Source organism: Calypte anna, chromosome 3, assembly GCF_003957555.1.
Source record: "Calypte anna isolate BGI_N300 chromosome 3, bCalAnn1_v1.p, whole genome shotgun sequence".
Taxonomy (NCBI): Eukaryota; Metazoa; Chordata; class Aves; order Apodiformes; family Trochilidae; genus Calypte; species Calypte anna.
The window spans coordinates 28183755-28210473 of record NC_044246.1 but is presented as its reverse complement, the minus strand read 5'-3'; the positions used below and the strand labels follow the sequence as shown (position 1 = coordinate 28210473).

The 26719-nt window shown below is 38.5% G+C and overlaps 1 protein-coding gene across 6 annotated transcripts in view; it reads left to right on the top strand.

Annotated features, from left to right (window-relative positions):
* ARID1B (AT-rich interaction domain 1B) overlaps nucleotides 1–26719 on the top strand; it is a 330726-nt gene that overhangs the window by 11581 nt on the left and 292426 nt on the right. For all 6 annotated transcript variants that reach the window (XM_030448695.1, XM_030448697.1, XM_030448698.1 and 3 more), the window contains exon 2: nucleotides 21588–21782. In XM_030448695.1, the coding sequence (XP_030304555.1) occupies nucleotides 21588–21782 (195 nt within the window). The remainder of the gene's footprint in view (nucleotides 1–21587; nucleotides 21783–26719) is intronic.

The following is a 26719-nucleotide window of genomic DNA, read 5'->3' as shown; positions in this document are numbered from 1 at the left end:
CGGGCCAGGCTGTGCGCGGCTCCCATCTTCCCCTCCCCGCCGGAGTGCCCTGACCTTCACATATGGAGATGAGCCATGTGCTCCCGACACCGAAACCTGCTGCCGCGGGGAGAAACCGCATGGGTTGGGGGGTGGTTTTTTTCCTTCTTCTATTTTTTTTTGTTTGTTTTTCTTTTCCTTTTTTTTTTTTTTTTTTTTTTTTTATTCCTCGGGGAATTTGACAGCCGTTCATCCCTGACCCGGCCAGAGGTAATGCTAGGAAATGCGATTCCCGTGGCGTGTCAGGCAGATAGCGAGGGAGGGTCCCTCACCTGCCGGGGTCCCCAGGTGGGCTGCTGCGGGGGGGCACGGGCCGAGGAGACCGGGGAGAGTTCTGTTTAATTCGAGCCATAGGTCCTGACTGCATGTCACTAAGCTGCCTTTCAAAGAAGGCTTTCTCCCGTGCGACCCTTCGCATCTTCAGAAATCACCATGTGCGGTATTGCTAGTGTTTTCCCTTACGTGACAGTTTTGGGTTTTTTCCCTGCGTTTAAAATAGTGTTTTTGCTAATAAAGACATTGTATTTGTTTGTCTTAGATGTTACATTTTGGCTTGCGATTTTTTTTTTTTCATTTGAAATGCTAAAGCTAGCATGCATTGCTTGTGATAGTCCCCCCATCCTGGCAAAAAAGAGATTTCCCTGCAAATAGGCTGTAGGAGCTACTATTTATTGATATTTTTGAGATCTCTAGCTTTGTAAAAGACTCTTTTTGTTATTGTTTAACATGTGGTATGCAAATACAGGGGAATATAGTGCTACGAAGTATTTTGTTGTGGTTTTTTTTAAGTATTAAAAATGCATTTTACTTTTCTTATAAACCCCATAACCAGACCTTTTAATGTTATGATATAAATAGCAATTACACTAACTGAGATCCAGCCACAATGAAAAAAACACACCAAGTCATTCAGAAGAAAAGTTTCCAACTTAATTGAGCTCTTCCTTTAAAGAGGAGGCGCTGATTGGGCAGCATCTGAAGCAAACTGCCTTGCATTCTAGAACAGTTTTCTTGGAAGTGCTGAATGTGTAGGCATAGTTGCCAACATTTAAAAATAAAGAGAAAGATGATAATACCAAGAATTAGCTAGGCATCTAAGGGCTACAACATCCTAAATTGTCAGGAGTTCTATGTGTGAATGCTGGTGATAATCAGGAGGTTTTCTGGATGAGTTGAGACTCAAAAATTTTAGGCTTAAGTACACGGATTGATCATTTCATGTATTGGGGTAACACTTAGGGATTGTTCAGTAAGAACTTGCCAAATGCAGTGCTTTGTGAACTAACAGCAGAGAGAGATTGCCTGTCCCAGGAAAACCTTGCATAGCCCTCCATCTCTCCCTTGAGTTCTTCACAGCTCATTATAATAATAACAACAACAACAACAACAATATCCTGTCTCCTTACTAGGGTCAGGGGGTGCCTGGGTGAGCTGTTAGTTTGGCTGGATAGAATGGTGGATGATTCTACTTCTTATGGAGACACTAACACTATTATGTGTCATCTGTGTTACAGGATATAGTTGCTCCAGGCTTTTCCTCTGATTTTTCTTTTGCAGGAAGGGAGAGTATAATTTATGGATTATTTGCTACTGCTTCACTTCTTTCCTTCCCAAAGTTATTTTATGGAAACATCATAATATCATTTTTCTCCTTTGTCCTGTGATACTTCTTTTTCCCCTTCTTTAGATGTTATCCTCAAATTCCTATGTTTCTCACTTTTCAAATCATCGTAGTGATGGGAAAAAACATCCTTGGAGTCTTCTGCCATTTTACAGTTGTGGACCTATATATAGGGAGAAAATAGCTTTTGAGTGACTCTGGTACCCATCCCTCCCTCTGACTCGCATTTGTTCCTCTCTGTCCTCCAGTGAATCTGTACACAAAAGTTGTTCCATGACAGCAGGGAAAGTGCCTTCACCAGCTTCCTGTGTAGGTACTTCTAGTGACCAGAGTTCAAGTTGCATTAAAAAAAAAACCAAACTGCCAGTAAGTAAACAGGCAGGCCCTCAAATCCTGGCAAGACTCCACAGTATAACAGGAATGATACAGTTATCTGTGGGTGATAGTGCTGTGCTTTATTCAGGTTCCTTTAATGCTGATCTTCTATGTAATAGTGGACTTAAGGAAAAGAAGAAAAAAGAGGGAAATAAAGGACACAAAACCAAGCTAGAATGTAAATGTTCACGTGCACATTTTATTTACTTTTTATCTGGCATGGCAGCTGTAATTAAAAATCGCTCTTTCTGTATTTGCCCAAAAGATATTTGAAAAGGTGTCAGCATGAAAATTGAAGTGTGGTGTTGCTGTGTATGTGGAAAGTGTAGGAAAGACAGGAACTGAGCAGAGGAAACACTTTGTGTGTAATTGTCTCTTTTAAGTAGTGAATGTCGCGTTTTAGGTGTACTCTGTGCAGTTTTATAGTACCTGATATTTCATTTCACAGATTTCTTTTCCTTTTAATTTTTCTCAGAAGATTGGGGGTGTAGAGGAAAGCAAGCTGCCAACAGTGTTTGTTTGTTATTCCACATGTCCTATTTTCTTTGAGGGGCTGTAGCTTGTTAGGTGGTGAATGAAGCCTGTTAAAAATAACAAAGGCAAATTTCTTCTTGCACAGTAGTGTCCAAATGCTATTGCTTTGTGTCTATGAAGACATAGATGTTTATTTGTAACAATACTCGTTCCTTAAAAAAATCTCGGATTTACCCTTTAGTATTTACTTTATCTTTTAGGTTTGAAAAAGCTGAGTCTGACTTACCCTGTTCCTTCTCGCTACTCCTGCTTTTTAATACTCAGTTTAAATTTGTTGTTTGTTTGGGGTTGATGTCTTCCTTGAAGAGACAGAGGAAGAAAGGAGATGCTTTTCATGAAAGGCTGCAGCTGATCATGGCATTGATTGAACAGAAGGTTCAAATAATTAAGATTTCTGATGACATTTTTACTGTCTTAAGTCAGTGAACTCACATATGGTTGTCTGTCTTACTCAAGCAAGTTGTTTCAGCCATGGTGCCAGGAATAAGTAGAAATAGAATTTTTCTCTCCAGACTTTGGATTATATATCCTATTCTAGATTGAAGGAGACAATGAACATGATTAAAAAAGCCCCTGTTATTCCTAAGGATTTTTTCCCAAATGTTTATCTGATACTGAGCATTCAGTAGTATGGTTTGTCTTTCATTTTTAGATTAATGTTTGGGAATAAGCAGGGAGCATTTTTTAAATCGAGTTCATTCTTGAGACATTCATCATAAGATCCAAGTGGCTTTTCCTCAAAAAGGCAGCTTTTTCTTCTTTTTGGCTTTTAAGGATCAAGGCCTGAAACAAAGAACAAATCAGCAGGAGAAGGATTGTAACACTGAAATGTATAGGAAAATATGTATTGAAATATGTATTGAAATGCATGTGCCTTTTGTGTAGATACCCAGGCAGAAAGCTCAAAACCCTGATTTGTTTACCTGCGCATTTTGCCATAGCTTTTTTACACTCTTTGGGCTTTCTTTTGTGGAGTTTTGTGTTGCTAAAAGATCTTAACACCAAAGGGTGACTCTGAAGCTGATCTAAGACTTCACTTCTGTTGAAAAGACCAGTCCCAACCTTTTATCAGCTCCCTGCTGCTTCCCTGTGTCATAAGGTGAGTTGCATCAGCTATGATTGGTCTGAAAGCTAATCCTGCCAAACAAAACCTGTGAATGGTTAGCTTTCAGCCAGATCTTTGAGCTGATCTGACTTGCAGCACAGTCTTTCCAGCACAGAGGTAAGACAAAGGGAGAGTGTGTCAAGTTCAGCTGAGGGTGGGGGTCAGAGCAGGACAGTCTCTTTTGGTAGTGGTACAGCCTCGTATCAGCTTAAACTGATCAGGAGACTATCTTGAGTGTAAAATGATTCTGTAAATAATGGCAGAAATTTCATTTCTCGATTTTCTCTGGAGTTGGGAATCATTGTTAGCCATCTCTTAATAAGGAAAGAAGTGGCCAAGTCTCTGAAATACTAGATTTCTAGGGTGGGACTCATCATAAAATACATATGTATGGTAGGCATTCATACCTGATTTTTTTGTGTGTGCTTTTCTTGTCTTTGGTGTAAAGAAATAGTAATTTTTTGGTGTGAGTCATCTCATCCTAAAGTAGACATGTAATGCAGGTCTAATGAATCATACTCCGAAAGTTACATGTTTTTCCCCTTGCTATAAAGACAGTCTGAGCTGATAAACTCAGGTGCTGATGTTGAAGGGCAAGTGAAGTTAATTACTTCCACTATTCATAGTGTTTTCAAATCATACAGGCAAATGACTCCAGAATTCTATTGGAGCTCTGGACTAAACTTCCTTGTTATCTTGCTAATCCATTAGAACTAATTGTTTTAATACCCAGTTCCTGTTACGCTTGATACATTTGTCTTTTTTTGTCCTTTTTCATAATACCTATTCAGAGTTTCCTGCTGTTGCTTTTCTTTTGATATGTTAAATTTTTTGCATGTAAGAACTGTCTGTGTTTCTTTTCAAGCATATATACAAACACAAGGTATACTGGCATATTGGAAAATATCAGTATGAATTTCCAGATCAGTTGACCTTAACGCTTAGGTACGCAATTTCCATGCAGAGATGCAAGCTTTTGATTTGGAAATAGGGCAGCAGACCTGTTGCATAGGTGCTGCTTCACAGTGCCTTGAAAACCCTTTGGCCATTGCTGGCACTTCAGCTGTAGCTGAGCAGGCCCCTCTGAGAAGGAACTGCTGTGGTGGTCCTCTTTGTCCGGTGCTGGTGACCCATCTCACCCATCGTTCCACTGGGTCTGTGTCACAATTAAGCAGTCTGTCTGTGGGGTGTCACAGGGCAGCAAACCCAAGGGGTACTGTGGCAGGGCTGAGGAACCGTGCTGGGCATGGGGAGCAAGGAGGGGGGAAGCCCAGTGGAGGGGTCTCCGCCACCAAGGGAACTGGTGTCTGTGGGAGCAGACAAGAAGGGCTGGGGATGTATTCTAAAAAGAAAGTGATGGAGCCCGGTGTAACTCTGAGAGATGAAGTTGTTCAGAAGTACAAAAGAAAACATGGGATGCCTGCTCCGCAAAGAGCTCTCTTACTGGCAATGCCATTTTTTACAAAATGGTTAAAGAAGAAAAACAACATTTTGCAAAAGGGGACCTGTGTGTCTTGCAAAATGGTTACCATAATCCTGAATTATCTCTGCAGTCACTTAACCTTTCTTACTACAGTGTTTGAAGTGCACAAATCTAATTTGCTATTAATAATTTTGCTGACATCTCTGTAGCAGGTTGTTAGTGTGTTCCACTTTTTGGAGTATAGCATAACCAGTTGGCTCCCTTTTTCCAGGATCTTTCCTATAAACAGTGACAGTTTATTTGGCTTAAGCTTGGATTTCTGAGCTCAGTATCCTCTGAAAAGTTGCTTGTTTTCAAGAGATTGTGAAGAGTCTTTTGTAGTACTATAGTTAGTGTATCTTTTATGGTTGCCTTTTGTAGTTTGAAGTTCAACTAGTGTGGCATGGGTTTTAAGTGTACTTTTTCTTCCCCCAGTGTGTTTGGGGGATAGGAGGAGGAAGCATGGCTTTCTCAAGGTTGACTGAAATGTTTTAACTCCTATAGAAAATGAGGTGAGAATGAAATTGTCAGAAAGATAGAGACTAGATTATTGAAGCTCTTGACTTTTAAAAGTAGCTGGGGATGTACTATAAAAGGTGTGAGTCTAACAGTCAGATGTGTAAACAGCACCTTATTCCTTCCTTGTACCTGATTTCCCACCACTTGTTTTATATGATGAGAGCTTAAATCAGTGTGGGAGATATCAGCCATTCTCAAAGTGTTATTTTATGATGCTTCCACCAGAAGAATAATCTATTACTGTATAGGATAGCAGAGAGAAAAGCATTTGCAAGGAAGATTAATTGAAGTAATTCGTCACTTCAAAATGAAGAAGGTTCATCAAACAAAAATAAAAGCTAAGTATTTTATGTGTCTCTATTGGAATTTGATAACCATTTGTTTTGCTAGAAGATGTATGTGAACTGGGCACCTCGTGCTTGTCTATAGAAGGAAATTTAATGGTACAACTATGTGGTATAATTATATGCTATAATTATACCAATATAACTCCCTGTGGAGATACTCTTACACCGGAGTAGTCTTCATGGTTTATCTTACCCTGCTTCCAAAGCACATAACCTTAAGTAGGAACGGGTACTCAAGTAAGTTTCCACATTGAGGTAGTTACATTGGTATAATTAGGCATTTTTTTTTCTTCAGTGTAGACAAAATCTCTAGTGCCTTTTCAGCTTTGAACTTTACTTAAGAATTCCTTGGATGTGATAAGTGTCTAAACGTTTTCATAGTTTGGTTTTTTTTGTTTGTTTGTTTGTTTTTTATATAACGGGACTTGCATATTTAAACTAATTACTTAGTCCAGTTAAGAGCTTCCTGGGTTGTGGATAGCAATAGGGTCTAGAAAGGAATCAAAATTCATGTTCCTAGCTGCTTGGATGTATCTGCATTTTCCCCCCTCCTTTGTGGTTTTACAAGTACACAGTGTACAATGCTACAGGTGGAATAGTTTGTGGCTGTCTAATGAGTTCTGTGTTGGACAGTTTTTGTCTCTTGTTTCTCATTATTCCTCAAGTTTTGTTGTGCTGTGGCTCTAATTACATGCATCTCTGTGGATCACAAGAAGAAGCTTCCTTATGAAGTTGAAAAAAATGGTTCCAAAATGTTAATTGTTTAGGGAATTGCTGAAATTTATTGATCTTCACACAAGGCTTCACATAATTGACTTGCTAGGCACAATTTGTGCAAGGAGCAACTAAAATTGGATGCAGAAGGAAGGGAGAGTGCAGGTGCTCTTCTGGTGTGTGATGCAGTCAGAGATAAGGTGATGTTGTGTAGAAGATAGGTTTGGTGGGGGTCATCTCTCTTGCCTTGTTCAGTCAGAAGAGGGTACCTGAACAGAGGTATATAGGTATTTTCACAAGCAGTGTTTTGATGTTGGCCATCTTCACTGGTTCTCTTCTGCCCATCTATTCTTTGCTGCTTAGAACACGGCACATCTCCATCCTCATACGGCACTGCCCCAAAAATAAGAATATGTAACCATTTCTTTACGGTATTTTAGCAGTTTCTACAGCTGTCAGAATAAATTGCTTAGAATTAGTTTTTCATTTGTATCTTTTTTACTCCTTATGAAATGGTTGGTTTGAAAACATACCTTTTTTTTTTTTGTCCTTCCTTTAAATTTTCTTTTATCAATATTTCTATATGTTTTTAGTGTTACAATGTCTGTTTTGTCTGATCGTGCCAGAAATTGAGGTTTATAACTTAAAGTGAAAAGGAAATTACAGAAACAGAGGTAGTTTTAAAATAAAATGGAGATGATGTAATAACTTCCAAATCACAGGAGAACAAGGCTGGAAGGGACATCAAGAGGTCATTTAATCTGTCCCTCTGCTATGAGGCAGGGTAAGGCAGACCTAAACCATTAATGACAGATGTTGCTCTGTCCTGTAATGGTTACTGACTGGGCAGAAAGGAAATATTTATACATATGCTTCCCTCCCCTCCAAGCTTTTTGCAGGCTGAACTTGTCATAGAATTGGTGTGAGTAAAATGGATTCATGCAGGATTATTTTAATGGGTTGTTGTTTCTAGTTTTTGGAAACAGCACTTTCTGTCAAAATAGTCTAATGATGTTTTTATGGTACTGGGTGTAAAAATTCCCATTTTTAATTTTAAGTGGTAGTCTGTTGTTCAGGTGTATTTCTTTCCCGAAATAACAATTTTTTGTGTTAACTCTGTAACCGTTGTTCCTGGGAACTCAGCAATTTAGTTTAAAAATGTGTAGCATTTTATTTTCATCTCCAACAGTATTTCCGTTGTATAATCAGTTTCAGTTTTCCTTTTTTAATTCAGTTCTTTTTTTCTGTGTCAGAGAGCTGAGCAAAACCAAAACCAAAACAACTAAAAAAAACCTAGAGGTAGGAGTGTAAAGGAAGAAGGGAAAAAATGTATTCAAGAAATCATAGTACTTGGCAGAAGAGATAGGTTCAGCTGAAATGCCAGGTTACATATGAAGAGAATAATGTGACTTTAAGAAAATACGTCTTTTTCTCTGAAGAATAAATAGAATGTACATTTCAGAATTTTACACATGGTATCTGCAGCTCTTTAATCCTAAATTGATGTTTGCAAATGAGTGTTCGATGAATAACATCTTTCTAAATTGAACAATACCTAAAATTGGAATTGCAGATACCCTGTTGCTAAAATGAGTCTTTGGGCTTGTGTGCTCTGTTTTGCCTTTTAGTTATATCAGCTGAGAAACATCTGTCTTTGCTGCTAAATGACCTCTTCTGACTAGGCCAAGTGATTTTGACAGAAAGAAGTGTCTTCAGCACTCACAAGCTTCAGGAAGAGGCTGCTGCAAGTTGCAGCCTTGGAGAAGGGAGAAAGATTAGATGTAAATATCCTCAAATTGTTGTTGTCCTCAGAAATACCTTACTCAAATGTACAGGAAAGATTCACCATACCTGTACTGCTTCAGTGTTTATGAAGGCAGTAATTTAATTCTCTTTCTTACCACTTAATGTGATTGTTAATTGTAATTCCCTTCTAGGTTTGATAATTTTAGGAAGCTGACAGTACTGTATCTTGGTTTGTGCCCAAAGGGGTCTCATTAATCCCAAGTATCCTCTGTAACGAATAAAGGGAGTTTCTTTGAAGTTTCTTCTAGGAAAGCTACGTTGGTGTTTTGACATAATGGCTGGTGTTGGCTCCCTTAAGAACTGGGAATTAAGAAGTGGGCATAGAAGTGGGAAGAATCCAAGAGTTTTTAGGCAGACAGAATTTGAAAGTAATGCTTTTTGCTGTGGGAGAGAGGGGGAAATTCTATGAGTATGGCATAGTCAAGTTTCCTGTGGAATGATTTGTTCTGGATAAGAAATGCTGAAGAAGTGGGTCAGCCTTCCTGCTTTCATATTTCTCAGACCTGATATGTCTTATATGTTGATTTTTAATTTAATTTTCCATACTGTGATATTAAAATAAAATTATGATCATATATCGAAAACAGATGCCTTCTTTGTATGGCAAATTAAAATTCTAGATAGTAGCTCTTCTAAATCCACATGCACAATTCCTGAATTGCAGGATAGTTCATGGCAGAAATTTTCATAATTAATCCTGTTTCCCTATTTCTGCACTCACCCATGTGCACGTATTACATGCTTGTCTTCATGCTGAGATGCTCTAGGATGTTTCATAGTCTGCCAGTGTGTTTCTGGAAGAATTTGTCTCTTTCATTGTGATTGTGATTAGGGAAAGAGCAGGGAAGACTTAGGAAGTTTTGCCTGTTTTGAGGGAAAAGTAGGTGAAAGCACTAGGGTTAAACCAGAATTTTTACCTGTTTTAAACCAAGGCCAGAATGTTTTTTTGAGTAATCCATAAGGAATTTCATCTTAGTATCCAGATAGATTTTTAGAGGTCTATTCTGTGGAGTTCTTTGGGATTAATTTCCAAATAGCTGCTAATTTTTAAGTTGATTTGAAACCTGTGAGTGTTAGAGCTGATAATATTTTTAAATAACCAGAGCTTTTATTTTTTTCTACCTTTATTTATTTTCCTTGCAAAATATGTTTGTACAATTACTTATATGTTGATCTAAAGAGCAATTTTAAAATTATTCTTGTAGAAATAAAAGTTTAAAGCTGAACAGATCCCTTGATACTTTTGAAGTTTTTACTTGCTATGTGTGTGTCTTAAAATGGGTGCTACATGCTAAATACATTAACGGTTCTCTTTGGAATTACCCTGTTGAAGAATCTTCTCACCACCACCACCACCTTTAAAGGGAAATTTATAGCTCCTGTATATTTGTCCTTTTAATTCTAAAATCCAGATGAAGAGTAATCCCAGGAGTGTTGTTTTGCCTTTGCAATATAATCTTTTTCAGATGATACATGATGTAGTTGGAAACAAATTAGCAGCTATGCATGCCTAAAGAAAGCAATTTAATAAACAAGATTTTTGTAAAACCTAATCAGAATTGTAAAATGATACTTGGGAATCAGTTACATTATACAAAGTAGCTGGTGTGAATGTAAGCATGTGTGTGAATTCATGGTTTCTAGTCACATTGTTCTCTCAAGCAAAAACAGGGGCTTTGACCTTCAGTCTACTGTTTCTTCTAGTTTATTACCAAACTATTAAGCACTTTCAATCAATAATGAAAATTTCCACTCATAATTGTAGTTTGTTCAGAGGATTGATGTTAATTTTTATTTTAACTGCTGAAAAAAGCTCTTTTTTAATATTTCAAATTACCTGCTACTGGTGAATTCTTGTTTGTTTTGCTCCTTCCCTGGAAGTGAGTTCCATGCTTCTGGTAGTGACTGTATTGATTAGCAAGATCATTATAAATGCAAAATAACCACAGCACTTGCCAAAATTCTGTTGCTCCAGCTCTGCAGCACAGGTGTATAGCCCAGATTGATGTCTGTATCTACCTGGCCCTTGGACTGAGCTGATGCTTCTGATAGGTTGGCTGACTGGGACAGTGGATTTTTATGATGTTCAACCAACATGATACAGAGAGTGTTATGGAACAAGGGTAAAAAAGATTACCTGAGTAGTTTCCAGGTAACTATTAATGTTTTGCAGTGTTTACACCCAAGGTTTTTCAGGCTCTACAGGAACAGTTTTAATGTAGAAAATACGTTACAAGAGAAGCTGTTTCTTGGCAGTTGAAGAGGTGACAGAGCTTCTGTTATAGAGACTGAGTTTGCCTTCCAATTATCCTGATCCTAAATATATCCTTAGGAATTTTGCATATATTTGCTCTAGCTAGGGGCTTTCCCATGTTTTCTTATTTAATTCTAATTTAATTCAGGCCATTTCTTATGCAAGTTAAAAAATGTAACATTGAGAAATGCTACCTGCTAGGAGGCCAGAACCAAGAAATACAGAAAGTCAGTGTCTTTCACTCTTTTTAATGTCCAGTCTCCTATCACGTAGTGTGGACCATTTTTCCTCCTTTTTCTGAGCTCTTTTTCCTCTTGACGTGCAGAGGAATGTAACTCCTAAAACCTTTTGTGAACCATTTCTCAGTGTGGCCAAACTTCTGATTTTCCCTTAGCTAGGAATATCAGCTATATTGTAGTGTTATCTGGACTGTGATTTATTCTGGAATTTCATTCTGCTGAGGTCTGCTATGAATACAGGCAGTAGATTTGATTTCATTTTTTAAGAGTTGTCATTTGCTTTTTTTGTAATATGTAGCCTCAGAGCATGGCCTAGAAATTTTAAATGTTTAATTCAAGAGTACTTGATAAAATCTAGTGCACAAGGTTGAATTTGAGAAGATGAGGGACTTATTTTTGGACTTACCATAGAAACAGGTCAGTTTCTGAAAGGCACTAATACTGTTCTAAGTGATCTAGCGGAAACCTAAGGACATTTGGATTTGGGCTTTTTGTGGTTTTGGTGGTTTTTTTTTTTAATTTTTATTTATTTTTAATTTGATTATTATTTTATTTATTAAAACAAAAGATATTTCCAGGAACCTTTTTCTTTTGAAGATAGGTTTGTGAAAGTTTAGAGTACCATGGTGCAATTTCTCTTCCAAAATACCTTCTAGAGGTGGGGTTTTTCTCTCTCCCTTAGCCTGCCCATTTCTGACTTCTTAGACCTGTTTCTTGTTGATAATAACTGACATCAGCCTCCCCAAAGTCTTTACGTCTTGTTCCTTGCTAGGAGTGCATATAATACTTGTCATTATGAGAGTGAAAACCCAGTCACAGAAAGGTGAAGTGTTGTGCTCATGTTTGTATAGTGGGTCAGCTGCTGAGCCAGGAATAGAAGCCCTGTCTTATGACTCAGTGCCTAAACCACTGGCCTGTGCCACCTCTCCAGCAGCAGTCATTTCCAAGAATGTAGTAGCAATGGGGTATATAAGTAGCTAGAGCAAGGACAGGAGCTTTGCTTCCGACTCTGGGTGGGCTCTGAGGCAACGTAGCTTAAAATACTGGGGGAGAAAAAAGCTTTGTTAAAGGAGCTCAAAGATTAGTTTTGTTAAGTTATGGGTTGCTTTGCTTAGTTTAAAAACAACGACAAAAATCTAGTTGAACACTAGATTTCAGAAAGTTGTGGGTAAAACGTTCTAACGTGTTTGAAAGTCAAACTGCCTCCACAAATAACCTTAAGAATGGCCTGTGATTAAATCTTTTGTATATTCAACAACAAACTAATTTTATGCAACTGCAACTATGATAAAATTGAATTAAATGGACCTGCCTCTAAGAAAAGAGGCTGAATAGCTGAGTAGTGCATTATTCAATGAATGGAAAATGGAGAGGCTGGCTGAAACGACTGGGAAATGGTTTTAACATTCAATCGGCTAAAGAGCAATTCTGTGAAATCACTGTATTTGTTTCCCCCTACCTCCCCGCCCTCAATTTTTAAATAGCAGTGCTTCTTCATACTGTCAGAATTCAGTGTTGTGACACCCCTACTCAAAGTTTATGGACAGCACTATAATGACAGCTACTGCCTCTTGAGATCAATCAGGCAATTAATTTGTAAATGAAATGCTGATTATACAAAGCTTCACATGAGAGGCCCAGTGATTAAATCAATTTAACAAATTGTTTCAGGTGGGACTTGATTAATAATTTGCCATAAATGCTGAGGATATATGACCAGCATACCTTTGTGTGTGTGTGTGTTAATATAGAACGATATATAATGCATGGCATGAAAAAAACCTGCAGGTAACTGTATGTACTTGTGGCTTGTGACCTAGTTGTGGTTGGTTGTGCCTCACTGTGGGTAGGTACACTGTTCTACTCAGTGTCCGTAGTGTCACCGTGTAAGCTAGTGCTTTCTCCAGCAATTAAATACATCTAACCTTTACATTTATTTTTGCTTACTTATAAAGCCAAGGAGCTGAGAAAGTGTATTCAGATCTACTTGAATTTTATTAGGTTGAGGAGGATTTTTCTTTAAAATTTTGAGGTGAATGTGGGATTTCTTTGACTTCCCCCCTTCTGCCACTGACTAGTTTTCAGGACGTTCTGTGTTTTCCCCTCCTACTCCAGTAATTTCTGCATGGAGCCTTCCTGCAGAGCTCCCTTCGTTCCTTTTGGGGCTGCTACTTGCCTGATGGACACTATTTTTAGTACATCCTTTTCTTTCCATCTAACCCTGTGTTTGTGTAAGAGCCATACAAAGTAGGTAAGGGAATTTTTTTCTAGTTCCAGGTGGCAGCCATGCACTGTGAGCAAAGGTGTTTACTTGTCTAGGAAGCTTAGAACCTCATTGCCAGGCAAAATAGAAGTAACTGGTTTAGAAGAACTGGTGTTCTGGGTGGGCTTTTCTTTTTTTTAACTTAGAGTTTTTCTGTGTTTGTGAATGGATTTTCTCTTCCTTGTTGAGCCATAGTGCTGGCTACTGAGGAGGCCTTAGGGCTGTGAGCCACCCTCTTGTTAAATTTTGCTTGGAATCTTCAAGTTACTGTTTTCTGTTGCTATCTGTCTTGCTCTCCTGCTGTGGGCTACTATTTTGATAGAAGAAATAGCAGAGTGAGGACCATACCCATGTCTTGCATGCTTCAGTGCCAAAGCTGTTGTACTGGGGCAAAACCACCCTATGTGGTCATTTTAAGTTCAGTTGTTGGACTGTGGGTGGAAATAGCCAAAATGATCATGATTTGGTCATGATTTGGTAGCAGGTAGGAGAAGCAGCTGGAATCAGTGGCATGTTGTATGATCACAGGTTTGCTAGAAGACATCTGTAAGAACTTTTCAATTCTGCTGCACTAGAAATTACTTCTGAATCACTGGGGAATGCTTTTGCTGTGAAACCAGATCTTTTTTTTGCAAAAAAGAAGGTGGTCTCCTCTATGTAGCATCCAAGCTGGAGAAAACAGATACAAGAACCAAAAAGATAATTCCTAAGTCTTCGTTAGAGAAGTTTGGAATTAGAAAAATGGGTTATAGAAGAAGGCTGAGTGTTTAGGTATAATGGGGACAAATGGCACGCTTTCAATTGACTTCAGAGCAATTGGGGTCTTACCTGGATGTCAGTAGTTGGAAGTGACAAAGGCAACTTGAAGGACAGCAGTTCTGAGCTGTATATTCAGGTGAACTTGTCAGAAACATAAATTGCTTTGGCATTGGGTGTGATCTATGTGTATAATTGCTTTTTGATGTTTTCCTAACCTCTGCCTGCACTTCTAGTGACAACTGAAGAGGTTAGTTATGTATACTTCGTTTACTTTGTTAAAAAGAGGGTTTTATGTTCTTTGCCATGTTCACTGTGGTTTGTTCTTTCAGTAGTCCTTTAGACTTGTCTGTCTACAAAACAGTTACTAGAGAATAGCAGATTTGCTGCCCCTCCAGTTTTCATGTTGTGTTAAAGAGGACCCAGAAGAACACTGGAAAGCAGGGTACAAGTCCTTCCCCCTGACTCTGCAGAGACACTTGCTTGTGTAATTATTTGTAAATGTTCTAGTGGAGTGGTAGTTGATTTTTGGTGGGGCATAGTGTTTATTGTTTTCTTTTCCCTTTTTAATTACTTAATTTTCCACTCAAAATCAAAAGAATGTTTCTGATGTCTCCCTGCTGCTGAAATCAGAAAGTATGCAGAATCTTTAAGACAAGGAAAACTGCTGGTTTTGTTTAATCATTGCTCATATATATGCGTAATTCACAGCATTTTCCTTCATCGTAGACTTCTGTTGAACTTGGCTTTGTTTTTGCTTCTTCCTTATTGCGTTTGTGCAACTGACTTTTTTTACTTTAAATTTCAGTAAAGTACAGACAGTTGACTTCCTATTTCAAAACACAGGAAGCATTTTTGCCAGTCATTTCTCAGATTTTAATGTTGGAACTTTAATGTTGGATTTTAAGTCAGAACTTAATGCTGTGCGTTAATACTTTTTAAATAGTTGTTTGCGTCTTTCTTAAATGGGTATTTAAAACACGCATAACAAGAGTTGTGTTTTGATTCTCACTCTTTTGTTGTGTTAAAATGTTGGCTGAGGAGTCCTTGTACATGTTCATACAAATGATGGCATTATCTAGGAATGGATTATCTTTTCCCCAGTTGTGTCCTCATGCCAGCTGTGTCATTGTATTATGGTGAATGCTTGTGATTATCTCTAGCGATAAATTTGTAACTTGGTGCCTGACCTAGAGCTGAGAGCTCCATGCCCATCTTTCTTGAATGTCGGTAGCTGATTGTCAGCTGTCTTTATTATGAGGTTTCAAGGCTTTGGTATTAATAAAGAGGCTTCTTCTTTTTTTCTTTCTTTTTTTCTCTTTTTTTCTTTAATGTGAAGACAGAAGCTTTGGCTGCAGATGAATGAATAAACAAAGAGTTATTGTATTCAGTAGCTCTAGGAGTTTGAGGGCAAGCCTACTTGAGAGTGTTAAGTTCATGTTGTTTTGTTTCAGGCGCCAATGATGTAGCATTAGTTCTTGGGATGTGTGGCTTATAGTCTCTTTAAATTGCAGCATTTGCTGTTGTCAGCCAAGCCAAGGCTTCTTTCAGTTTTTTTTTGTTTAAACGGAGAAAAAAGCACACTTTCACTTGAACAGTAGTTACATCTCGTGTGAATACTCTCTTCTTGTAGTGAATTGCTCTGTCTGCCTTGTATAAGAGCTCTCTCCTCACATGCGAATCCCACTGTGACCTTTGTGAAGTGTCTCCCACTCCTCCATGCCTTGAGACTGTAGTGGTGGGGTTCCTTGTAGCACTCAACAGCTAAGTTATGCTTTGGAGACCATGACCATTGATGATATTCAGAAATGTTTGTTAAATATAATTTTTGGTGTTAGAAGTGAATCATACATTGATAACTTAATAGACTATGTGTAATGCGTATGTAACTTCACTAACGTCCCAAAGTAAGAACTGATATATGTTGGTCAAATTGCTGCTCAGGCTATTCCAGTGGGCACCCTGCCTCAGATATAATTAGAAATTGGTTAAATGACGAGAGAAAATGGTACTGTTATGGTGGGTTTTTTTTCTCACTTCAGAAAAGGTAAATTGAATCTCTGGGTATTCAGAGTGAGGTGATGTAGGGCTAGAAGGAGAGCAGAAAATGGTGTTGATAGTGAGCTTACAAGTAGGTATAGAATGTTCATTTTTTCACTTATGCATATATAGCAGGGATGCTGAATTTATTCATTCTTTTACACAAAACATTGAAAAAAGGAGCAGGTAACAGAAAAAGGTTGTCAGTTACTATTTGTAGGCAGCGTGGGCTTTTCTTCATCCTACCTAATGGTTGGACTGTCAATCCAGAGACCGGGAATAAAATGTTGGCCCTACTGAAATTATTAACAAACCTTCCATTGGGTGTTCTCATGTGCTCACCAGGTGCATAATAGGAAAGGATTCTTATAAAGTGCTCTGTTCTTATAAAGCCACATAGTACATGCTCAAATGAATCTGACTCTGGCACAAGATAAACATTGTAATAAAGGGGTTATAAATTACAGTGTGATTGTGGACTGAAGCAAAAAACAAGTCTGAGATATTTAGAGGAACTGCAGATCTATGCAGAGTCTAAATGAAATGCAGCAAGTTGAAGAGGAGGTGCTGAATTAGAAGCATAAGGCAGAATTCATTTCAGGCTTGCCTGGAGAATGTGGCAGCAAACAGCACGAACAAACACCAGCTAAATTGTTTAAAAAGCTAATGTGTATAATATATATATACATATATATATAATAGCATTTGAGAAAAAATTGGATATTGGTGACTGCAATGACAGTAAAATAAAAATTAAACTTTTCAATACAGCACATAACAAAGTCAAGAAAAGGTATGGAAGATAGAAAAAATACACATCATCCATTCATGGTTTGTGCATGCTCACTGGGTTTTAGAAGGATGTGATGCATTTACAGCAATGTTGTAATTTTCAGTAAAAGTTAGAGAGCAGGTATGGAGAGTTGGTTGTTAATCCCTACAACAAGAAGAGATTGACACTTGTCATAATCATCCTGTCACCCAAATCTTCTCTTTGAAAACTGTTGGAACTGATGTTGCAGAAAATGTTTGGAACTTCATGAATGTTAAAGGGACCCTTCATATAAGATAATACGTTTCTCCACTAACAACTCCTAAATAACTTTCCAAAACATTGTGGATGAAAGGAGGTCTTGCTATAATAATGGAACTTCTAGGTTTTAAAAGAATGTTAAAGCTGAAAACTGTGCAGGCATTGAAGTTGGAAAAAGTTATAATTAAATTTTTACTTTTACTGTATGGGACACCACAGTAGTGGGTGAGCAGCTGTTTTTTCTTCTGTTATGTGTTTGGCTCCAGTCTTTCTCGCCATATGCTATTCTGAAGACAAAATTTGTTCTTTTGTTAGGTAACTTTCTGTGGTATTGATCCGGGGTCATATTAAATTCTAAAATCACCTTTTCTTGTGAAGAGATGATGATATTTTTTATTTTTACATTTGGGAAACTGAGGCATTTCTGTAGGAATTTTGAGTGACCTGTTTAAGGATGGAATATACAGCTTCTGAAAGCACCATCAGAGCACATCTCTCATCAACCTTTCAAAAGTAGTTGCAGTTACGAAGCATTTTATGCAATTTAAATTGTAAGGATTTCAAGTTGAGAGAGATGCATTAAATCCCATAAAATTTGAAAATCTTTCATTTTAGTGAAAAATTGTGGGCAGGATTGGGTAGACTGCAAGTTCTGCCTGAGGCAGCATTCCATCTAGCCTTAGATGGTAGCGGTTCATCTTCTGCTTCATCAGTACCCATACCAGTAAGTGAAGCATTCGGATCGCTAATAACCCGTAACACCCCTTCCATCCGGCCTGGTGGTCGACTGACCCCTGGAGCAGGCCCCATCCTCCTTACCTGTTCGAGTAGCAAAAGTTGGGACCATTTGAAAAGACTGAGACGGTTATATCCTGTTGAAAGGGAAACATGATCAGTTATGGAAGGGCAAACTTATTCACAACAGTTCTGAACTTCTGCAGTGGGTAGTGTTTTCTTGAATCTGGGGAAGATGTAGCTGTTCTGCCTTGGCAGAAATGTGTTGGCCAGCCACTGAGTCCTAGGTGGGTGTCTCCAACTTAAGGCTGCACTGCACAGACAATTGGTAATCCTAACTGAAGGGAGTCCAGGAATAGCGTGGTGAATTTCCACCTTCTATAGAGACCAGCCTTGGGATGAAATGTGCTTCCTCACTGCCTGTCTTCTCCAGTCCTAAATAAAATGAGAGTACTCTTTGTGCTGTTTGTCCTTTCCCTCATACCTTGGAGAGACGAGGGAACAGGCAGCACTGACATCCAGGATGGGTCTCTCTGGGTTGTCCCAGTAATTTGTCGGGGGATATTTGTTGCTCTCTCAACCTAGCCTTGTCATATTTAGTATCTCCAGTCCTTGATCTGATGCCACACTTTCAGTGCCCACTGTAAGGCCTGAGTACATCCAGTTCCCTTGTTACCCCATGAACACAGTCCTCTTGGTTTCAGTGTTGTGTGGGTCGCCTACAGATTGCAGTTACAGCAATATCCCAGGCTTCTTTATCCTTCCTTTCTGAAGTGGAGAGATGTCACCTGAGGGAAGGAGGGGCAGGTCTCCTGGGGAGGACAAGAAAAAGCAAAGGGACAGCAGGCTGGAGGGAAGGCGGAGAGCGATGGAGTAGCAGTGAGGCTTACACGCACTACACCACGTGTACACATGTACACACACATGTGTACACAGACACACACCTGTGTTACACACACACAAACACACACACACGTGGTACACACACACTTACACACGTCCTCCACCGCTTAGGGGTCACTAGTCCAGAGGACAGAGACTCTGCGGGCTGTATCCATGTCACCTCCTGACCTTGTTTTCTCTTCTTCCCTTCAATCTTCCTGCCCCTACTTCTGTCTCCACTGCTTTTTTTGAACCCATTGTCCCTCTTTCTTTGTCTGGTAAATTCAGGCCGCCTCCATACCCCTTGTAACTCCTCTGGCGAGGTCTCGCTGTGCTGCTCACCCCGCTTCCCATTTCCCTCTCCTGTGCTCCCTTGACGTCTGGTGACATGCAGGTGCTCTCTCCACAGGGGCACACACCTGCCTTTCCCTGAACCTCCAATGTCACCCTGGCAAATTAAAAATCTCTGCCCCAAAGCATGGTATTCAAGAGGGTATTTTTTAAGTTGTTTATGTAAGAACATAAACGATGTATTTTTCTGTGACCTCATTTTAAACATAGCTGAAGCTGTTTCTGCTGAATTTTCCAGAGGAATTTCAGCCTCAGGCATACATATGGCTGGAAAATTTCAACCTAAAATGCTTGAAGTTTGGCAAGTTTATGTGCACCTGAAAATAGTCTTAATAATGGAACGTGTCAGGCTGTTTTAGCTGTTTAGCTATCTGCATTGTTTATAATTATGTTTAAGCATTGGATGCAGAACAGAAAATAGTACACTCAGAATTAATTTAAAACTAAATTTGAATTTAATGTTGTTATTGGGAGTTGAGACTGGAAATAATACCCTGAAACGAGAGATGGTGGCAGTGACAGTGCTGTTTGGCTCATGAGAATCCTGTGAAAGAAACTCGAGACTTACTTTGAACAAGGGATTTGTATTTGAGAAGATCAGTGTGGCAGGTGGTTGCACAAAATGAGCATTAAAACAACAGAAATAATGTAGACAAAATATCCAAGTCTGTAAGAGGGAATTTGAGTTGTCCCCTGGGACCATGTAAGAGGGAATCTCTAGTTCATATGCTGAACCTTTGTGTTCATGTTGGTTTTAGTTAAAAGTGTGGCAAGAGTGCATGATGGCCTTAAAAAAATAAAAAACAAAATAAAATAAAAAAGAGTGTTTGTTACGGTCAGGTGGCCTGAAGTGGTTGGGGGAGCCATTGATTTGGGAAGTATTAAATATAAATAGTAAATGACCCAGGGACTTTTAGTGGTAAAAATAAGAAGCTTCTAATCTGGCCACAAAGGAAGCCAAATTAATAAAGAGAAATTTGGCTGAGTAATGACCACCCAAAATTAGAAGTGAATGTGCAATTTGCTGTGGTGGCAAAAAAAGGGTAGTCCTTCCTGAAGCAAATGGAGGTGCATTGTGAGGAGCAGATTATAGTTTCTACCCCTTCAGGTGTAGTTTGTCCACATTCAGAATCTTCACTTGGCTTTGGCGACATTCTTGGCAAATCAGCATTGGTAAGGGTGGGGAGAGCCAATGAAAACAGCGAGAAAGCTTGAGTTAGTTACTTTTAAGAAAAAAAAAGGTAAGAACGATATAGCATAGTTCATTAAGCAGCAGCTTCTTTGGAGAGCATGTACCTTGTGTGTATAGGGAAAAAAAGCCATAGTGTCTTGGTAGTATACACAGCAGTAATGAGAAGACATGAGAGGTGGGTATAATTTACTTCCATAACAGCTGTTACATTAGAATTGAATGGCTAAAAAGGACTTGCAGAAGCCATGTTACATAGGAGGCTTTAAAATGACTGGTCAACAGTACACTATAAACACAGTCCTGCTCCTGGTGGGAGGGTGGGCTGGCTGGGTGAATTAATAGGTCTCTTTCCCTGGGAGAAGGTTGGGGAGGAATATGCCTCTCCCATGAAAATGAGATTGCAATTGGCTTTCCCCCCTTTCTTCAGTGAATGTAACTGGCACTCAGGAATTAAAAAATGGATGCCATATTAACATATAGTGCTCGCACTTGACAAAGTGTGATATTTTTTCTGGTTCAGTTTAGTTGTCAGTAATAAAACATGGAGACTAATACTGAGCAAATGGTTGACACCCCGTCCTGAACTGTTACGGTGCTTTGGTAAGTGCTTGCCCAAAATCTTAAAAATAAAACCTTCCCACCGTTTTACCCCTCCCTCCCTCCATCTGTGATTGCAGTTTATTTTTTCTCCTTAATAGACCTCAGAAAATCCAAACTTTGATGTGGAATGTAGGGTTATGATTTGCCTTACGATCTAGAAATTTTATTAATGCCACATGATAGCAAGTATAAAGCGCTGAATTATTAGTTGGTCTGCTTGCGCTTGTTGGAAGCTTTATTTTCTTTTCATTTGTCCTTTCTTTTTTCAAGGGTGAGAAAACAGACATTTTCTCAGGTTAAATGGCTTGCCCACCACTTGTTTCTCCCTCCAAACAAAGAGTTTTATTTATATTTCCACTTAGAATCAATGATGGTAATCAGTTTACAGCAGTACACTTAATTATTTTCTTAAGCTGGAAATTTATTGGGCAGTTACCATACTGCTTTTTCTGTAGGTGAGAGACAACCTTAGGTTTGAGTGCACAATTATTGTTATTTTTTAAATGCAGTGGAAGTCCAGGCTCACCATTCAAAACCTCATCTAACTCACGTGAGAACCAGAGTGGCAGTACTTTGCCTGTTCATCGTGTCAGTCGGATATTTTGATGCATAAGGCACTGAGCTAATTGCACGTGTACTTTGCCCTCCTTAAGCATGACCTTCCAAGACTTTTTATTTTCTGGACCTTAAAGTCTTTCTTTGCTTGTGTTTTACCAACAGGGCAGTCCCAAGGGATCCCATGGTGATGAAGAGACCTCAGTTGTACGGCATGGGGCAATAACCCTCCTCCCAGGCGCAGCAGAGCAGCCCCTACCCTGGGCAGTCCTATGCCTCTCCGGCCCCCAGCGCTACCCAGTGGGAATGCAGGGCCGAGCCCCGGCAGCCATGGGAGGAATGCAGTATCCACAGCAACAGGTTTGTGGAGGATTGTGTCTGTGTTGGCTTTGGTTTCTCTACTCTCCTTCTCTTCCTGCTGACCCTGTGTAATACGAGGCTGCAAGAAAAAACAAAAACAAACAAGCCCCCTCCTCCTCCCCCAACCGAAACAAAAGCCCCCAAACACAAAAAAACCCAACAAACAACCAAAACAAAACCAAACACCAAAACAAAGAAACCAACCAAACAAAAAGCCCCAATCAACCAACCAAACAACCCCCTCAGTAATATGTAGCTCTGCAGTAGGAGGAGGGTGAAGGACTGGTTCTAAAAGTAAATATATATATTGACAGTGTGAATGTTATCTGAAACCCCATACAATAAAAGAAAAGTTTAACTTTGTGCTAGTATCCTTTTTTGGAAGAGCAGTATTCCCAAGTGCCATTAGTTTGGTTTTTTTTCTAGTTGATATCATTTAGCCTTGTGTATATTTTTGGCTGATTTTTTTGTTTGTTTGTTTGCGTTGTTATATTTTGTTCTTCATTTTCTTTTTCTCTCTTGGCTTCAGGATAGGTTTAAATATAAGAGATGAAACCAGCTCATTAAAGGCAGATATTTTTCTTTTTGTATCAGAGACATCATAATGTACAAATCTCCTTTCATCAACTTGGATTTCATTTATTGATGGTGACCTCTTCTGCCTTTTTTGCCTACCATTTGTGAAGAATGTCAATCCAGTGTTCATACATTGTTACCAGAAGATACAGTAATTTTTTTCTAGAGGAAGGGATAAACACAGATTATGAAAGAAATTATGTTTTACTAGACTTTTTTTTAATAGGCAATTTGAGTGTATGCATTGGGAAACTCTATACTTCATTGTGAGCAGAACAACTAATAACTTGATCAGTAATGGGAAAGCGCATTTGTTTTGTGCAACTGACATTAAAAAAAGCTAATCTGCAACTAGTCATTTATTGTTAGATATACAGAAGAAAATAAAATTTTTTACTCCCTGGCAGACAGGTACCTGGCTAATTCTTGTTGTCACACATCCACCAGGACAGAATGCTAATCAGGTGATTAATTAAATAACCGTTTCAAATAGCGTAGTTGGTTGAATAGTACCATTATTAAAACTCTAAATTTTTATTCTTTTATGTTTTCAAATAGATACTTACTTGTAAGGAAGAGATTGTTTAGTTTAGAAATGTCAGATTATATTTGGTTGCTAGGTTCAAAAAGCAAAGCATTTTGTCAGTTGTAAAAGGAGGAGAAATTGAAAAAAGGAGGTTTCATTTTTCTCTGTGCAGCTGCAGCCAAAACGAAGTTATTAAAACATATTTTTAATTTTAAAATGAATTATTCTGTGTTTTGTGGAGATGAGTGTTGAATTTTCACTTCATTTGCTAATTGCTTGATAATTGTAAATTACCCGTCAGCAGGCAGTGACCCTGGCACAGCGATTTGCTGCCAGCCCTATCTGTCTTCTCACAGCATTAATGTAATTGGCTGAGCAGCAAGCACAGTTCTGAGCAGTAATGCTCTTTGGGGAAAAAGTGAGAGGGATAATTTGAATGACATTGGATTTTATTGAACGGACATCACCACCTAGGCATGATTTTATTTTGGACAGCCCTCAAAGCTTCATGTGTTTGGTTTGTGAACCTCTAATGATCTCGAATCCAGTTCATTTTTCATATTGCTCATATATTTACCACCTTTCTACAAAGGATTAAAATGCAGGAATGCAGGTTTGTAAATTGAATTTGCCCACTTACCAGCTGAGTGGTAAGTTGTCTTTGCACAGATGCCACAGTTTGATTCCTGCTGGATTTTTACTCCTGTGACATGAATATTAAATAAGGAAAGCCTAGCTATGCTTGTTAAAATTGGCTCTGTAGCATGTGCCTACTTCTAGATATAGATATATATAAAATAAATAATACTGCCAGAAGTTTCAGAAGATACATCTCAGCACTTTCTGAAAATTGGAGTCTTTTACAGTGTCACATTGAATTTATCAGAAGTGCAAGGCACTTCTGAAATCTTGATTGGTTAAGAAGCACTGGGCTTTAAACATGTACAGTATTCAAATATAAGTATTGTGCAGAGAGAGTATTGGGTAGATGGATTATGAAGATAGTACCACACTGTAGGAAGGGCAGGAAACATCAGTGGGAGAGGTTGTTCTTAATTTAAGTTGCAGTCTGCAGTTTCCCAAAGATAGCTAAGGGTGTAGGTTCTGTTTCTTTGGATGAAAAGGGATGACTTTTTGTGAGACTGAATTTTGAAGAAGAGCTTGAAGTGTTAAGTCTGGCTCTTTGTCAGCAAGCATTGTGGTTTGAGGTTGTAACCATGGGACTTAACAGACTTTAACTTGCAGACTCTGCTGCAGGATTCTGCTATTGAAAAGCTAAAGATGAAAACCAACACCTTAAAGATCTGGCTAAAATTAATGGAAATGGTAGAAATGAAGATAATTGCCTAGATGTAGGCAGCTGGTCTGTGTCATGCGCAGCAAAGAATAATGTGTTCCAGCCTGGAGCCCAGAGGTGGAGGAGAGAGAGTTTGTGGGCAGGGAGCCCTCTGGCATAAGCAGTGAAAGATTAAAGAGTATGAAAAAGATAAAATGTTATCAGGTGTTCTACAGATCTGCAGCACGGGTGTCAAGCATAGCTTGCTAACCTGTTGAAAAAGTGGTATCTACCTAACACTGCAGACATTCTCTTAAAGCTAGTGTTTGCTCTAGGCATGCTTAATACCAAACAGGAAGGTGTAAATAAACCCCAAGTTTTCTTTTGTTCTCTGTGGGAATTGCAGGATGTTGAAGAGAGTACAGAACGTGTGGGATATGTGCAATGACATGGCTGTAAAGGATGCTGTGAAGAGAGAAACCGAATCTCCTAAGCATTTGAGCTTGGAACTGAGCTCTCCTGAGTTACCAAATAAACCTTGTATAAGAGCAAAAATTTTGAAATGAAGACAACTTTTCATTACTTCCCAATAACAGAAGTAAAGACAAAGGGGGTTGAGGATATATATGTAGACCACGTAGGTAACAGTGGTGAAACAGTGATGAATCCAGTTGGTGCTTTTTCTTTCTCCGCCAATGCTTGAGTATCGAAAATCCAGATTTAATCATGTGAACATGGTTGATGGCTTTGTTGCCACAAAAATGCTAACCTATTTGAAAAACTCTACAGCATTGTGTCAAATTTTAAGGGCCACAGGATGAATGTAATATTAGGATTAATTAGCACCTTCTCACACAGGACTTCTGGGTATGTCACAGTTTATATGTAAGAACAGAAAAGCACACTTTCCAGGTTAACTTAGAGTTTCTAATCTCTTAGATACTTCCTGCAATTAAGAGAGGTGATGTTCAAAATTGAAAAGCCTAATATCGCAGGGGTACTTTAGCACCTGCAAACTTCAAGCTTCATTTTGCAATACATTTCCACTATGGTGTGAAATAAGATCTGGTTATAAAGACAATAATATCCTTTTAATTTAACTTCTTGCTCTCCCCCTAACCCATTTGTACCTTAGTAAAGCAAGTAGTCATGCTCTAATCAGTTTCTAGCTTTGATTTGAGTGCCTTGTCAAAGTGTTTCTATGCTTTAGTGCTGTGTGCTGTAGGAAAGGTTTCTGCTATTTTGTAAAAAAAATTCTGCTAAAACTAGAAATACCTTAGAGTGCCTATTAAAAGTAAGGGTTTTTTCTGCTATTGTCTGATGGTGTTTTTTCATTTTACTAGCATGTAATACTTTATTTTGTGCTGAATTTCATTAAGCTTAAAAATCAGCTCCTTGAACCATGTATAGGTTTGGAAGTTTTCAGCAAACTCCAGAGGCTTGGATTTATGAATATGTTTGAAAAAATTGAATGGTCTGATGTGCCTGTGTAATCAGATGATCATTGCCTAATTGATTTTTTTAGGATGCATTAAAATTTCTTGTGTACTTGATGGACTGGAACAACAGCTCATTGTGTAAATAGGATCATGTTGCTATAATGCATAGTAAATTCTTTATGAAAGATAGTTGTGTGGATGTGTACAATAGTGGTTCCTAATAGCTGCTTAAAATGGGGGATTTTGGTACTTTTTCATTTCAGTACTGATCATGCAGTTGTCTTTAGTGCCTTGAGTCTTCTTGCCGTAAGTAATTTACAAGATTTGAGCCTCAGTCTGTTCTTTCTTTCTTTCTTTTTTTTGCAATAGAAATGCTGTAAGATGAAAGGGTAAGAAGCAGTTAGTTATCCCTTTAACATTTAAACAAAATATTAATTAGCAGAATTCAAAACTTTGAGTGTCCTTGCATTTTTGAGAGTGGAACTGTAAATATTCAGAGGAATATTTTTCCACACCTCCCCTTTTAAAAAAATGTACATATTATATTGAGGCTTAAGGAAAATATGCTGCTTTTTTTCTTGTATTTTTCTTAGTCTTATGTGGGAGGTTTCAACTTGGAGTAAATTTTTTTTTGAGAGCTAGAGAAGTTGTTAAACCTCTGGGAATGTGCAGCAAGGATTTATTGTAATGGAAACTGCAAGTCAACCAGAACTATAGCAGCATCAATGTGATTACCTCATTTAGGAAAGGGTTTACAGTGCTCATATTGGGTAATGTCCCAGATTGGAAATGTCGAATTTACGCCAAGGAAATCAATTGGCTGTTGGCTTGGCAGGTAGAGTTTTAAAGCTAGCAAACACAAATGTGTTTACTACTGGGTGGCTGGTTGTGTTTGTGCTACTTTCTGAAATAATTTTAATTCTAGAAGATTGAAGTTTGCCAAGAAAGTGAGGCTTTCTAAATGTTTTGCTCTGAACCATTACCTTAAAATGTAGCACATTCGTGCAGCAAGTACAGATTACGTGACACATTTATTGTCTTCTGTGTATACTGTACATATAATTTCCCTCACTAGCTAGACAATATTGAGTAGGTTGCAATATTTTGTATTCCTAAGCAG